At 38.5% G+C, this 15,860-nt stretch overlaps 1 protein-coding gene across 8 annotated transcripts in view; it reads right to left on the reverse strand.

The window, feature by feature from the left end:
• Window positions 1-448: 448 nt before the first annotated feature.
• LOC111247573 (O-acyltransferase like protein-like) overlaps window positions 449-15,860 on the reverse strand; it is a 28,445-nt gene continuing 13,033 nt past the window's right edge. The window contains exons 10-21 of one of the 8 annotated variants that reach the window (XR_015324042.1): window positions 14,204-14,265; window positions 13,758-13,934; window positions 12,828-12,903; window positions 12,170-12,249; window positions 11,586-11,723; window positions 10,104-10,224; window positions 9,715-9,904; window positions 7,998-8,140; window positions 7,581-7,707; window positions 7,314-7,437; window positions 3,482-4,263; window positions 449-2,032 (exon numbers count right to left, since the gene is read on the reverse strand). Coding sequence is in view for 7 of the 8 variants with exons in the window: in XM_086984025.1 (XP_086840151.1) it covers window positions 6,680-6,782; window positions 7,314-7,437; window positions 7,581-7,707; window positions 7,998-8,140; window positions 9,715-9,904; window positions 10,104-10,224; window positions 11,586-11,723; window positions 12,170-12,249; window positions 12,828-12,903; window positions 13,758-13,934; window positions 14,204-14,265 (1,341 nt within the window). In the remaining variant the exon portion in view is untranslated. Of the gene's footprint in view, window positions 4,264-6,149; window positions 6,783-7,313; window positions 7,438-7,580; window positions 7,708-7,997; window positions 8,141-9,714; window positions 9,905-10,103; window positions 10,225-11,585; window positions 11,724-12,169; window positions 12,250-12,827; window positions 12,904-13,757; window positions 13,935-14,203; window positions 14,266-15,860 lie in introns of those variants that run through there. The other 7 variants (XM_086984023.1, XM_086984021.1, XM_086984025.1 and 4 more) reach the window with 7 other exon arrangements.

Below are 15,860 nucleotides of genomic sequence, written 5' to 3' on the forward strand. Positions count from 1 at the left end.
CTTTCAGGCGCTGATGCGCTCACTCTGCCGATGTCTGACGTCTTAGTTAATCCGGTTGGGTGTTCTGATTCGATATAAAGGGCGGCATCGTTTTTAGAGAGTTACTGCAGCCATAATAACATTAGTAGCAGTTTTCACTAATATAGGCCAAACTTCTAAGAATCCGGGTGCCACAAATCTCAAACAAGATAGACCTCGATGGATGGGATAGGATGGCCCTCATCCGTCTTACCTGAAGAGAAGCTGTCGAATGGATTGCTTTGATTGTAAATACAATTGCGAGATAAGCTCCCGACAAGGTCTTCGCCCACGAACGCCTATTTCAGGGCACGAAAGCAACAAAAGTAGAATAGTTGCCAGAAGCATTTAGCTACCCTATTATTTTAGACGAATATTTTAATAAGACGAAGGAACGCAAAGCGATCGATTAAAATGAAAAATATATCAGTTGAATTAACAACCGTTATGTATTGCGGTTCATTTCGTTGACATAAAGAACTATATAAAACAGGCAACAAAATTCAATGGTGCATACGCATAGATGAAGAACAAACGGACCAGCTTGTGGTCGAGCTTGCACTTCTTGCTCAGTCCGCTTCACAACCGAAGTTATATGTAAAAGTAAACGACTGACAAAAGCTTCACAAAAGTAATACTACATCTGTAAGAGAAGCGTTTCAGACGTGCGGTTGATCATTCAACCCCGAATTTCTGAACTAGGGACATATAGTCCTAGAGAAGAGCTCTGAGGCTGAACAGCTCGTTTTACTGAGAAAACTTTGCCCCACGCTTATAAGATGTGCTTATCGTTCTGCACTAATGATTCGGCCATCGATAGAGCACTTACTTTTTTGACAATTTATATAGCCGTAAACCCTTTGTTTTACGCTCTCAAAACCTGCAGTGAGCTATATAGTGGGCAAATTCGGTGTGGTGACTCACTGTCATTCTAATACCCACAGTATTAGCCTCCCAAAACTCCCTTTTCTACTTTTTAGCTAGTTAGACTTTGTATACCACAGCGAGCGAAAAAATGAAACATAGACGCAACAATGAACAGATTTTTAACCACGCCTTTGAGTATGTCTCATAGTGAAAGATGCCATCGTATCATACTACGCAGATATTATGCTAGATATCATTGTCGCCAATTCAACAATGGTAGCTGTAAATTTCGTCGTCTGTCCTTATTAAGCTTTTGTCAGTCCTTGGAAAACCATGCAAGGAAAGCTAACTTAGGACACAGAGGTTTTGTATGCTCTACCTCCTTTAATCTTTCTATCTCTAGATATTAGAGAAATGTTCTTCAGAATTTCCAAAGGAACGAAGACGTCTGACTAAATGCGTCGAGTTGCCTTCTCAGAAAGCGACTCGATTTTTCACGTCAATGTTCCGTATAATAGTTAAACAATATGGTCAATTTACGACGAATGAGAACCGGATGACACTGTAGGGCGATATTGTCATGTGCCCGTTTATAGGATGAGCTGGTAGGAGCCTTAACGCTAGTGAATGATGGTTCGGCATAAAATTCATGCCACATAGCCATTTTAACTGAATTAACTTTTACGTACCCATAAAATTGGAACCAAACTGCTTTAGTTAACGGCACTAATATGCGATTGCTCTTCTACTTGCGTGTGCGTAACGGCAACGGCGATGTAGGTAATTTCTGTAAGAAAGCTTTGCCTCATAACCAACTACTTGACCAATTGCAGATGTTGACAAGTCGCTTCGTGAAATCTAGGAGAAATGTAAGGCGCAATGCTGGTACGCAGCGATGATGGTCAGACTTTGTTGACGAACTCTCGTCGACGCGGGTAGTAACTAGTTAAATAACCACGCAATGAGTCGTACACCTTTATTTTGATGTTTCTGGAAGGATTGAGCTTCATAGGCGTGAAAAGGTGCAGAATACTCAGTACGACCTGATATTGATATACGTCCAGATCGCAGGCAGTCGCAGATTTGTTCTTTTCCATCTTTCTTCGTGTTTCTTTTTCATCTTTTTTCGACACTTTCTGAGATATACCTATTCAGATATGAACGGAAAATTAAAATCATTTAGCAAAGAAGCCACATCGTTATATGTACGTTTCAGTAAATTGTTGACACTCAGACGAAGGTAAACGGTTTTCATCAGCCATGCTTGCTGCTAAACTGATTGCAAACTGATTAACAGATTTTAAGAGAAAGTAGTTATCGTAGACGTACGATGTACCGGTATTGAAAACTGAGCGATAAACTACTTGCAATGAATAGCTTTCTTCATTCTTGTTAGCTATTTAGCACAAAAGACGATTGGTCTCGACATCTTTCCGACAGAACATTCGCATTGAAAAAGCTCCCTTTGTTTGCTGTTTTTGCCGTAGTTAGGGACCATGCGGCTTTGCTGACTTGGCCTTTTGGATATGACAAATATATTTCTTATCGTTTGACTTTTCTCTACCGATCACGGGGTGCTCTGCCGATCTTAAAGTTAGAAGATGAATAGAAGATCTGAAGAAGCATTGTAAGAATTTTAAGCGTACATTTTAACTGCGGACGATAAGCGAGTGTACATGTAATAACTTCCTCTCACTATGCTGATTGTACGACGAGAACCAGGCCGCTTATTTCCAAACGATCAAACAATCATTATGTCGATCTACCATTTGATGAGCATTAATGTGTCAGATTATACCAAGACTCGTCGCAATAACGGCGCGTGTGCAGCAAGATCGAGCATTGCGTTACCAGATAGTGCATCGCGATAATGTATGTATACTATGCACGTACATTTAGGATCTAGCATTCGCCAATCTATCTATTGATGGATATATGAATTTGGGAACAGGTGACATGAGCCAGCATTCGGTCCTTTACCATCAGCATAGCGGTAGCTTCGGAAGTCCTTTTTGGGACGATGTTCCTAGCGACACGCCCCCAAAAATAATATCGATAAAAATTCTATCTCATTTCTCATTCCTTCTGCAGGCGCCTCGCAGCAGGTGATATTTTTGAAAGTAAGTTTATCACCAATTAACTTATGTAGATATATTTCAAATTTTAGCAAAAATTAGTCATAAATTTTTTTTTAATCTAATTAAGCAACTTTCATTGGATTTAAAAAATCTAGTAACGTTTTTGTTGAGGTGAATAGCTCTTCGTACAGGATCCTTTTTCAAGTGTATTTACCTAACTGCAAAAAACCATTTTAGGCACCTGTATATAAGTAAACCACTATTAGTTAATTTCGTAATATACCACGAATCTGTACCATATGTGTGAAATTATTTTGGTAATTGTTAGAGATTTTTTCTATAAAAGGCTTGGACCTTTTTGTAGAAAAAAGCCGTTGGCATGATTAAATTCTTAGGTATTACGAATTGTCCAAGAAGTCTAATGGATACGCTTGTTTTCATTGTTTGATTGATGTTAGTTACACATACATATCCAGGAACAAGAATAAAAGATACCAGTGAATTTGCTCAAAAATTACCTGTCGATAGCCTTGAGCGTGCTGAAATCGATGTCACCCTTCAGGACATGTGATTAAAGATGCTGAATCTAAAACCCGTGGCGTCTCATTTATCGATTTGTTTCTTTTCATCAGGCCGCGTGTCAGAGCCTTTAAACGTGTGCTTTACACTTTACAAGCGTTCAAAAGTGGGTCACCACAAATGTGAAAATGTAGTGGAAAAAAACACGCGCATCATGTTCTGTGCTCAGAATGAAAGCAAATATGTATCGACGATCAAACTATAAGTAAAATAGGCATAAAAACTTATTATTTATGTTGCCTTAAGAGCGTTTTCATAAAATCTAACCTCTTACAGCTTGCCCTCTTGAAGGCTGGAAGAGCACTGAGGACGAGAACCTCTAGAATGAGCTGAATGTTATTTTCACGGTTGGATTTCACGACTGGAAAATACGATAAGTTTTCATCGAGTCTTGCGGGAATACTCTTAAGCGAACAGCTAAAATTCAGACAACCGATGCATGTGCCGTTTGTACAAAATCGCGTTCTCAATACTTCGATTTTAACTTAATACTATGCACCATGTGTATACCTTATCGCATGATAGGTTACGATTATGTACAACAGAGGTTAGGCTAGTAACTATCGAAACAAGCATATTCATATTTCATAACGTTTCCATGAAAAAAGGTTCAGAGCGTGTATTTTTTTCCGACTACATTAAGCTCAATTACATAATACCTGTAGCTGCTCCTTAAAAGTTTGATGGTATATTGAATCCAAGTAGAACAGACAGGTCTGCGCTGAAATCGAAAAAAAATGAGAGAAGCTTCTAAAATTATTGTTATCAAGGTTAACCCAGATAGGATTAGGTTGTTGAGCAGCTCTTTAAAACGATTCATTCTAATCTCTGACTGGCAGTGAAAACTCATAAGCTAAATGGGTCCCAGGAAACTATCAGGAGATTTAAATCGGGCTATTCTTCAACACCGTGAATGCCTTGAGTCGATGGACGGGGAAGATCAGTGTAGCAATGATGGTGATTGTAGTGAGACCGGAAGAGCCGATTAGCAAGTACCCAAAGAAGGGCACTATAGAAAACATGCATATAGAATCCTTGTGAGCTGTAGGCGGTAAAAGAGCAGATCTAAAGCTTCTAAAGAAGCAGCGCAGGTCGACATGGGCCACGGTGGACTTACACAAATGAACCACTATACAGAAATAATGAACAGCGCTGGGGCCTTCTGCACAAAGCATGAGCTGTGACAAAAAAGGGTGGAGAATAAGGATTCAACAGGCCGTCTAATGAGGTCTCGTGCGTTTGTCTTCTCCTTTTTTTGAATTTTGCGTAGTGCAGAAAGGCATTCGTTCCATTTGCCGGAGTAACCGACCAACAAGCGCTGCAGGGTGGTCACCCTACAAAAGCTTCTACGTGAGCCACTCGAATAAAAACTATAGCTACTCTTGCGTCTCTTGCCTTTTCGGTTCCTAACCAACTAAAAACAATCTACATTTGTTTTATGACCAGCAGCGACCTATCCTGTTTGTACGTCTTTGGGTGCAAGGTCCGTATTCCAACGATTGTCCTTAAAGGGACACAAAAAGATTGTTTTGTAAAACTAAGCCAATGCAAGCGTGCGAAGACTGTACGCAGTATGGTGACTCAAATCTGAAATGAATATCCTTTTACGATACAAAGACAAGCGTATTAATAATTCTTGCCGCGTAAACGATAATTCCCCGAAGATGATGTTGCAACATCAGAACGTCTGTTGTACTAAATCGAACCACAGACGTTCCGCACTTCTATGCAGAGTGAAGACAATTTTCCATACTTCCTCCAGGGTTCTTGCCTAAAAAAGTATCATAAAGAGCCTACACTTATCTTTACTTTAGTTTCAATTGGCCATGTCACGAAGTCGTTTTCGGAACAAAAACTACCGTTGCTATCTATGACTGTAATTAGCAAAACTGGCCTGTTTCTTTTAAAAACTAACCTTTGGCTTGCTTTACGTATTTTAAGCCAAGGAAAGCATTAACTTACCGAAGTTAATACCGAACTTAGCGAAGTGGAGACTAATTAAGGTTAGTCGAGTGAGCTGAGTTGAATCATATTGTTAAATATCACAAACAGCAGGCAAACCTGGCTGTTGCCAAACGCTGGTTAGTTTTGATCTATGAGATACATTTAATGGCTCGATCATAATTTGACAGCTAAAATTACACTGATATATATAAAAAAAAAAAGCAAAATTTCTAATTGGACTTGACTGGGAACCTGAAACAAATGGCAGGGTTTACTTAAAAAAGAAAAAGCTACAAAGAGTTCAGGATTTGACTAAGCAAGCTTCACTAAACAACGCTTTGGCTGCACCCTCTCAGAAGTTTGATGAAGGGCTGATTAACGTTGCATAAACCATCTACGAATGAAATAGAAAATGTACAGATGCCTGATTTTACTTACCTGAATTTAGAATTGTAATCAGCGTGAAACAATATTTATCATTATAATGAAACGCAGAAGACCTTTACATCGAATTATAAAGGTATCGACATGAGGGGAAGTTGGGATTCAGCCGAGCTTATATTGGGCTCATTTTGCGGGTGTACAAGACGTTATCACACCCAATATGAACTGAGAATCCTTCGCCTACCAGACGCGACTTCCCCAACATCAAAGGAAAATTATTGTCGGCTGTTCTTCATGTGGACTTACCATTTGAGACTGAATGACAGCTGACTACTGAACTCCTCTACCACGGGATCAATGTCAGTGCTTTGAGAAAAGATCATGTCGTATTCCTTATTTATTAAAAAAAAACATATATACACACACATAGCTGTCTTGATTTTGCATGCCCGAAATCAGCAGTTTACAATACTATTTATATTGATGCATATTTGGAAATGTCCAAGGAGCACTTTTATGAAAGAAGCCAAAACATACCTTATATTGTTCAAATTTAACATTTTGAAAATTCATTAATATGGCTTGAAAAATTGTTCAATACACTGAGTACCAATCTGATCATCTAAATAAGCTTTCGAGACTTTTGGCATTTTCTCTTATTTTTTTAGGTTGCTATAAAGCCTTGCTTTTTTTTTTTGTAGATGTTTGATCTGGTACCAGTCCAAAGCCTGATCCCATTGAATTAACTGTATGTAGGGTGTGTGCGACAATTCCGTGCACGTGTCACTTATATTAGCTGACGCTGTTTGTCAATGGTTTCGGTCCGGAATGGAAGCTGTAGTCGCGACAAATGATGACTTTATCAATCTCCCAAACGTTTCACTGTAGTATGTGTTTTTACTTAGGTACACTCTTAGAAACAAGCAACAAAATGAGAGAACGTCCAGATTTAGATGTCGCTATACAGTGTAAATACCTGAATATTTCTTTGTGTCGTGTCTGGCATGAGATGGAATACAAGTGTATAAAAGTTTTAGATCACAAATTTTTTATATACACTTAAGCATTGCGTTTTATTAACATAAACAGACAAGCTATCTGTGAGAGTAATATTCGTATTCTTATTATTTTCAAGGAAAAACAATAGGTAAGCCGTTAACACCAGCATGGTCATCATACAGCAATGCCCCTCCCCCCCCAAATGAAGTTTAATTTTAAACGCGTTCACTATTGGCCACCGGAGAAGTTATCATATCGTGTGTAATGTCTGATTCAAACGAGTCGAACAATTGTATTTGGTTCAGCCGGCTACTCTCGTCGAAGGCGTAATTAGATGAAGTGGTAACGTTTTTTTCGGACGAAGCCGACTACGTTGCTAGGATAACTTATGTCTTTAGCTGCCAGTCAATGATTAACTTAAGTAGTTTGTTGCCATATGGTTACCTGAGTTCGAAGCAAGTTTCTCTGTTATTAACAGTGTCGTTGCTACGTCTCTTGGGCTTTTGAGCCACTATGAGAATGGGTTGGAGGGTCGGCTTGGGCTGAGGAGGCTCTGACGCTTGTGACACTGAAACGACAATAAAATATTGACCAATATAAGACGTGATCTCAAATGTTGAGCGATAATCTGCCATTACACTGCGTGACATGCTTATGCAGGCATCCATGTTCAGATTAAATGGAAGCAATCTACTTTATAGTTGCACCTACCTCTTTGAGCCTCAAAAGGCCGAAGGCCGCACAACTTCAGTAGCTCCGTTACGGGTTTTTCAACAAGTAGCGACAAAATGATAGAGACCAATATGGCGAATACGACATGATGCAGTACCAGGTAGGACTACGCAAGAAATAAGAAAATAGAAACGGGACGCTTTTATCGGGCGTAGCGTAAAGGTCTGGCGGTCAAGCAAAATTATGCTGTATTTAAAGAGCTACGTCGATAGCTTCGATTTGCTCATTATCTTTCTTTGAATCTGAAGAAACGATACCGGTTGATTCAGCAATACAATCCTTTCAAGTTATCTTTCATTCAGGATTGCGTCACAATAGAAATTGATTTTGAATGATGAAAATAACTAATTTATATAGATAACCTTCCTCTAGTTAATAGTTATGGCTGTTTCTTACCAAATAATCATACGAGAAGAAAAATGGAGAGCGGGCTATGCCGTTTGAGTACAGGATCACATAAGCGTGTGATAACAGCATACAATAGGTGAGGCGCGAGAAAATGGCCCATATTCGCCATGATAACATCCAGAGGATCAATCCTAGGATGAAGAGAAGTGGGGAATTAATGATTATCGTCCATGGCTATAGTATATAGAAGTGACACTATTCGTTCGGATATGTGCTCTCGTACATGAACGTCTTTAAAAAAAAAGGACAATTGCCTCGTTTCAGGTTCCCATTCGTTATGTTGGGTTGCGGAATCAAAGCACAAATTTATCAAAGATTCTACTGAAATTTCTCTCTAAAATTCGCGAGTATCTTTTTGAGATGTTAGCTTCTAACAATTCCATTTAAAATGTTAATTTCTTTTTGGTTGAATCGATTCTTGCCTGAATAAAGCCGTGTTGGCTTCCAACCAATCCAAGTAGTCAGATAAATAAAATATCATTGAAGTTGTTTACAGCTCAAAAGTTTTCCAACAGAGAAAATATTGACGACGTTACATGTTGCCGACGGTCGCCTATATATATATATATATATTACTAAAGCTCTAGGATTGTTTGTATATGTTTGTTCCGATCTAAATCGATTTAACGTAGTCGGGTCGCTAGTGTACCATCCCCAATAGTTAGTACTGAGTATAGGAGTTCATTTTAATTATTCCATAAAACGTAATGTTGATTTAGGCAAATTTCTTGTTTTTTGCAACTAACCGTACTTTCTTATAGCATTTTACATCGTACACATGGCGAGGTGGAGAGCTATCTTTTGGTGAGGTTTTGTTAAAACTTTTTTTCACTCATAAAATATTAATCATGGAGGAGGTCTATAGAGAAGGGGGGGATGGGGATGGGGATGGGGAGGAGGAGGAGAATCTCGATACCCTCGCTTGGAAGCTTTCACCGAGCTAAGTTAAAAAAATGCAATTTATAATTCTATAGGCGAATTAGATGTTCGCCTCGCTCACGTGGCAGTAGGGTAAAGATATATTTCTAGCTACTTTGGATGTTTTTTGAACGAATCCTCAGGAAGTGTCAGTTGGAAAGTTATAACGACTGATATGGCGGATACTTTACAATAATATCTTTCAAAAGGTTTTCTGAAATAGGTACAAAAGTGTAAAAAAAATAATTACATGGCACTTCGTTATGTTTACATTAATCAGCAGATCCGTATGAGCTGAGTGAAAATGCAATATACACCTAAAGCTGATCATTCGGCGTTATAAAAATTAAAAATTTAATATAGTAGCTTTTTTCGTCTAGGTGATTTATCTACGTAGTATAGAAGGAAGACAGGCGAAAGACCTCGATCATCCCCTTTAGTTCAAGGGTCGCAGTTTTAAGTCTGGACAACTATGGATATTAGAGAGCCCTTGTGCGCAAAGGCAGTATATGAAATGTCCAAGTATAATAAAAAAAAAAAAAAAAAAAAAAAAAAAAAAAAAAAAAGAATAAAAATGCAACCTTGGTAAAGTCCTAGGAAGTTAATCGATAGATTAGTAGACTTAGTCAATTTTATCGTTGTTCAGAGCTAGGTAATTCAGGGTGCTTGCAATAAGGTAACTATTAATGTATACTTTAGCCTAAGTAACCTAATCAAATTAATCAAGCATAAAGCAGACGCCTGGCGAAGTTTGCAGGTCCGTCTAGTAATATATAGCGCAACGTACGGGCATATCCAACGGCACAGGAAAGACACATAAAGAGTAGAGGTCCACACCAGACGAGCCGATGAAGTCCAGCAAATATTGCAGCCTCCATTGAGGTCGGTAGCTTTAGCCCACGGTTCCAATAGTACGTTGAATATATGAGGGCCATTGAAACAGCCACCGTCAACAGCCAGCCTATCGCGTTATCGCACTATTTAGCAGTGAGCAAAAATCAAAAATGAAATTTACTTGCTAGTACACCTCCATTTTGAGTATAGTAATTATACACAATATAGCTTCTTCGTTTTATTCAGAAATTACGTTTGTCAGACGTCAAATTCGATTTGTCTGACAAGTAAGCCGTGTAGTAAAAATGTTATAGAAAAGCTAAAGCAATAATTTTCACAAACCTTCGAAACATTGAGAGATTTGTATTTTGAGAGAAAAAGGCCAAGGTAGACGCCCACGAAGAAAACGCCACCCCTCGTATAAATTTTCGTGTACACTTCGTCGAAATATACGTGCCGAGTCCTGCGCGGTGTGAGTATGTTGTTAACAACAGAGTGGTAATCATTATCGAAATTGTTTACTGCGGGGACTATATACGTATTTACGTTTACTGCGGGGACGTATAGTAGGCTCACAGTATGCTATCTGGGATACATTTATATATATATATATATATTATTTACATTTATACATTTTGCCACGAATTTAGGTCAGACACTCTAAAGCGACAAAACCCATTTTGCCAATCATTGTTTTTATCTTCACTGTGCTCTCATCGCTCCACGTCGTTCCAAATTCGCCTAAAAGTCACGTATTTTCGATAAAATCCCTAGTCAACCAATGTAGTGTAATACAAGGATGATGTATATAGTACCGTTGGAACTTATGGTATCGGTAACATTAAATTATAATACGAAACGAACAAGATTTACACAGGTAAAATAATACACATTGTAGAAGACAGTTACAACCAGATCTGCCAACAAATACATCCTCAGCAGTAGCTAGATAGACGCAGTGCTGATTATGATTACTACTATCGTTTTTGATAACCAATCTTTAAGTTAAATTTCTCAATCAATCAAATTCGATTGATTCTCTTCTACCAATACTTATGAAGGAACTTTATAAATACAGATCAATAACACAATATCCCTATGAAAAAGTGAATATATAGAACTATTGTAAGCACTCTTCGTCATAGAGGCTATGCGAATTTCATTAGAAAAAATCATTTGATGAGAGGTGCTATTGTAATAACGACAGGAGGAATCTTCTGCTGTAAAGTTAACGATAGCAATTTGGGCTTTCTCCAATTTTTAACTTCCCGGAATCTGTCGCGAAGTTACTCATTGTCGTGCATTAAATATTTGCTTTACCCCGAAGGTAGTCAAGCTAGTGTCGCCTATTGAATAATTTCTCGACAAGTGACCAGACTGTGAATCTGAGTCGATCGCCGCAAACTGGACGTTCCTGCACGTGAGAACGTATAGTCTCACCCGAATGTACTTAACTTTACCATCGACAGCATCCCGAATATATTGATGCGGTGCACGTGCATGATCTGGTCTAGCTTAATAATTGCCTACTCAGCGGAATGCTTGCTCCCAGTCTGATGAGAACCATCAGATTCGGCAACCATTAGCATCAACGTTTCTACCCCATTCGTCTATAATCACCTCTAATAATAATAATAATAATTTAACTCAAGCGTATGAGTCCATACCCATACAGAAACAATAGAAGATATTATTGCCAATAGGAACCACATGCTTAGTCGTTCTCTAGTAATTAAGTTATTACAACTCTATTGAAAATCTAAACAGTCGGCTATATTTCTTGCAAGTGAATTAACTCATAAAATAACATAAAACATCGCTTACCCAGCTTTGTATTCTCTAAGCAACAGAGTGGGCCCCGAGTCAAAAGTGAGCGTAATTGTCACAGTGACTAGGGCCGAACTCAAGATCGTTACCAAAGTTAACAGCCTTCCAAAGACAGGTCGCCTGTAAATGCCAGTCCTACTTGACATCCTATATATTTACAAAGCTTTTTCCTTGTCATTCGGCTACTTTATAAATAAATACTGACTTACTAAGTGTTCGTTATATTATACACCAATTTGAAGTGCTTCTGTTAACATCGTGAGGTGGGTGTTGCAAAAAACGAGTTGCCTTCTACAATTACTTTTTTTACTACTACTACTACAATTACAATAAAATCAAAATATAACTTGTCCAACGTAAATCTGCTTGGAGCCTTGTAAGGACTAAACGACTAGCATTGTTGGGGGCGTTTTCCAAGAACTGTCTGGGTATCCCTACGAGATTAAATTTAACTCTGTGATAATGCTTCTATATATAATGCTAATATAATGGGGTATATTTTAAGAATTTCAGTCGCTCTTTTGTAGGTGTCGAGAGATCTTAAAACACAGTACTGCAAACAGCAAAGTTGCACAACTTACGTTATTAAGAAGTAGACGAGGGCTGCCCCGACGAAAGAGCATTGTACGAGAAAAGATGGCAACCATAGTTGTTCAATACACTTAAAACGGTTAATTAAGACAGCTATATTATATTCATGTAATTAATATAATACATTTACTTGTGTGTACAAGCGTGTAAGAAACGTTCGTTGGCAATCGGGATGGAGGCGATCGAGTTAGACAAAAATATCCCGTTCGTTTCTTGTCCAGCAATTAAATATTTATAGATGGGGAATTTATTTTACACGTGTACCATATCTATTCATATATATATATATACATATACGTTTACCGAGGCGTCCCGCTTTGTATATAACTAGCAAAAAGGACCGATGCTATCCAAGAAAGTAATCGTTAAGTGTGCTCCAGGTGCAAAACAAAATGCGAGACGCAAGTTGGAACGAAGCAATTTTAGTACATGTGTACATTTCGTTAAACCCTGTTCAACATAATTTTTACAGATGTGTAGCCTCTAACCGATATACCTTGATAATCGATTTTTTACTATTTGATTTTTGTTTGTTTGTTTGTATTCCTGAAAAAGCATCTATTTTTAATATGGTTGTCCTTATTAAGGCGTACGATAAACACAGTTTCAAACAAAGTCACACGTTACAGCTGGTCTCATTTGGCGCACCTGTTGTTTTCGTGATACGAAATTGTTAATCATGAGAAGATTTTTCCACCAATGTTCTGCGCAGCCGGTGGTGAATCTGGAATCAAAGGTCAAGTAAAATATGGCTTTATCAAGTTAAAGATGGAACGTATTTTTATACAGAACGACTATATTAACATTAGTAAATCATAAATATGCTTTATGTACATTTGAAGAACAAATGAAGTTGGAATAGAGATAGTTCAGTCGCACATATTTTCGTAGTTCTATAAAGATTCCATAGCAGATATTTCAAAATAGGCTACTTATTACTGTTGTCCTGAGCCGCACATGGGTGACGAAAACGTGCACTTAGTTTATCATGTTAATATAATAATGATATTGTATTTTATCCAAAATAAAAAAAACACATTTTTTTATGTTTTGTCTTTGCACCCTAAACTAGGTTAAAATGTTAATTACTGCTTTTGTTTGCCGAGTTTTTAGTTCAACATCTGCCAAAGATGACAGACGTTCAAGTAAGAAAGACTCAGTACTACCACCGGACGATTTACGGTGAGCTTTTCTTAGCGCTGTGGTCGATAGCGTACGAGATCCTTTGAGCCTGATGAAAGGAGACATAGGAACAGTACTGCAGCTTTTCAATAGTTCTGTGATGTGTCTGAGCACGAAAAAAGGTCTGCTCCGAAGGGCAAAGTCAAAGGGCCCATGAATAAATCCGAACATGCCAATATCATATATTGACCTTTTGATTTGCTTTTGGTCAACACGCGTGAATTCTAAAAAAGCGCACCCTTATAGCAACATCGGTAAGTATTTCCTTTTCAGCTCCTAACGAATACTTCGTCACAGTTTAATTATTATCAGATATATGGTAGCTGTGACAAAACGGAGCATTGCGACGTGCATGCATATCATAAACATATATAGTGTAAATTGCGGCCTGCGTACCTCGACATTTCGAACGACCACGATGGCCCTTGTCCTAGGTGGGGCAGTAAAAGCAAGACGAAGCCCATACAGAACGCTATGAGCGATAACATATGTAGGACTATGTACAAACAGCAACAAACGACGCCGCGAATTGATGCTCCTTTTTGTTCCAATTCAAATGCAAAGAAGACTGCCCTATAAATTTGGATACGTGAGAACACATACAAGAATCAACTCAAATATAGATAAGCACGGAAGTCAGTCAAAATTCAACGAGCCGTCGAGGCGCATTGTTTCCTTAGGAATTATTATCTAATAAACAGCCATATCCTAAATATAGCCAACATGATATTGGATAACGCAGTTTTACGTTTAAGCTTTGTGCTTTACGATAAAAGCCGTACTTTATTGACAAATACTATTATTGACTATTCAATAGAGCGCAACAATGTTAACAGACTTACGCGACGAAGATAATCGTGTCCTCGGCGAGCGAAAAGTTCAGCACGAACGTAATAACGAGGTCCTTTATGTTGTTGAAGTTTACGACACATGTAATACAAATAGTCATTAGGAAAAACGAGCTAGTTTTATAGGTGAGAAAAGTTTTTTCAACATACCGTACTTTCTATAACAAATTTATCGTACAACATAACATATGACATACTATCAATCATTTCAATGGATACAGCAGTTATTAAAAGGAGTTGTTCTTGACAGAATTGTAGAATCAGCTGAAGGCGGGAAGTTCGAAGCAACACTCAGATTTGTGGCTAACCATACAGAAATACGCAGTAGTTAATTACATAGTCGAAAATTATAGAGTTACATGGGCCAAATGCACACACTGTAATTGTCAAAAATAACTCTTCCCATTTTTCCAGAAATGCTTCTTCGTTGCGCACACGCACACACACACACACACACACACACACACACACACACAAACACACGCATACGTGTGTATTAAGGAAGTGTATGCCTTTGGCCCACACAATTCCTCAAGGTAGAGTGATGTGAATTAGAAAAGCGGCTATATGAATTGCTGATGATTTTATTCAAAGAAGCCATACCTTTAACAAGCTCTAGGGAACGTGCGGGTTTTCTGACAAAGAACTGTAGTCTTAATTATAACCATTAATCTGAAGCTAGCTAGGCCAAAGATCATTATTCATTTATAAGTCCTTATAAAGAGATCCTAAAATGAAAGAAAAATCCCATAGAAATACATACATCTTGTAAATATTAGGTTAGTCGAAATGTCAGTTTCTGCACCTAACAAAAACGCAGCAACGGGAGTTAGGAACTGAGCGTACTCGGCCTCATGGCCACGCATCCTTCCCGTATGTCCATCAGGGTAGCATTGATAGCAGTCTCGTTCGCCCAGAATATATCCCTTCCTCTCACGTAAGATTCTTAACAGTGTGACGTTTAAAATCATCTTTCGCGCCCCACATTTTTAGTTGGTACTTAGTTCCTGCCCCAATTAATGTGTTAAGTATTCGTGAGCGCTATTTTGTGAGTAGTTAATTCACTCGTCCCATCCGAGATGTTTATGTCTAATGTGACGAAGTCGTCAAGCCAGTTCTTAAGATCCGCCCCTAATTTCATCCTCCACTCATCGAAAAAGGCGATAATATGTTAACGCGAAGCCTAGAGAGTATAGCGGATGCAAAAGGGCCTCTCACTGAAGTTCTAGCAGGAGAACTTTAACGTCCTTTGTCATATTTACCTGACATGGCAGGTAGAGAAAGATAGATGACTTTGCCTTTCCTATCGGACCTCTTTTACTGGATAGGTTTGTTCATTCGATGTAATCCGGTCAAAGCACTGTCCAATATCTTTCTAGTTCTATCGAGTGCAAATGGTAGCTTTCTTCGAATGGAAGCTTAGCTTAACTCTGGCCATAAGCACATCCCCCAAAAATATTTATTTTCTTCTCTACGTCACATCGACGTGTAGACCCTGCCTTTTGTCACCGACAACAATTCTGTGTAGGAGTCCTTGATTGCAACCGCACGCTTCTTAATTCCAGACAAGGTGTTTTGATCGTGAGAAAGCTTATAGCCCATGCTCTTAGCTTATTAACAAGCCACCTTTCATCAGTCTCGGCATGGCCGA

This window comes from Varroa destructor, unplaced genomic scaffold, assembly GCF_002443255.2.
Source record: "Varroa destructor unplaced genomic scaffold, Vdes_3.0 BEIS01000003.1, whole genome shotgun sequence".
In the NCBI taxonomy this organism is placed as follows: Eukaryota; Metazoa; Arthropoda; class Arachnida; order Mesostigmata; family Varroidae; genus Varroa; species Varroa destructor.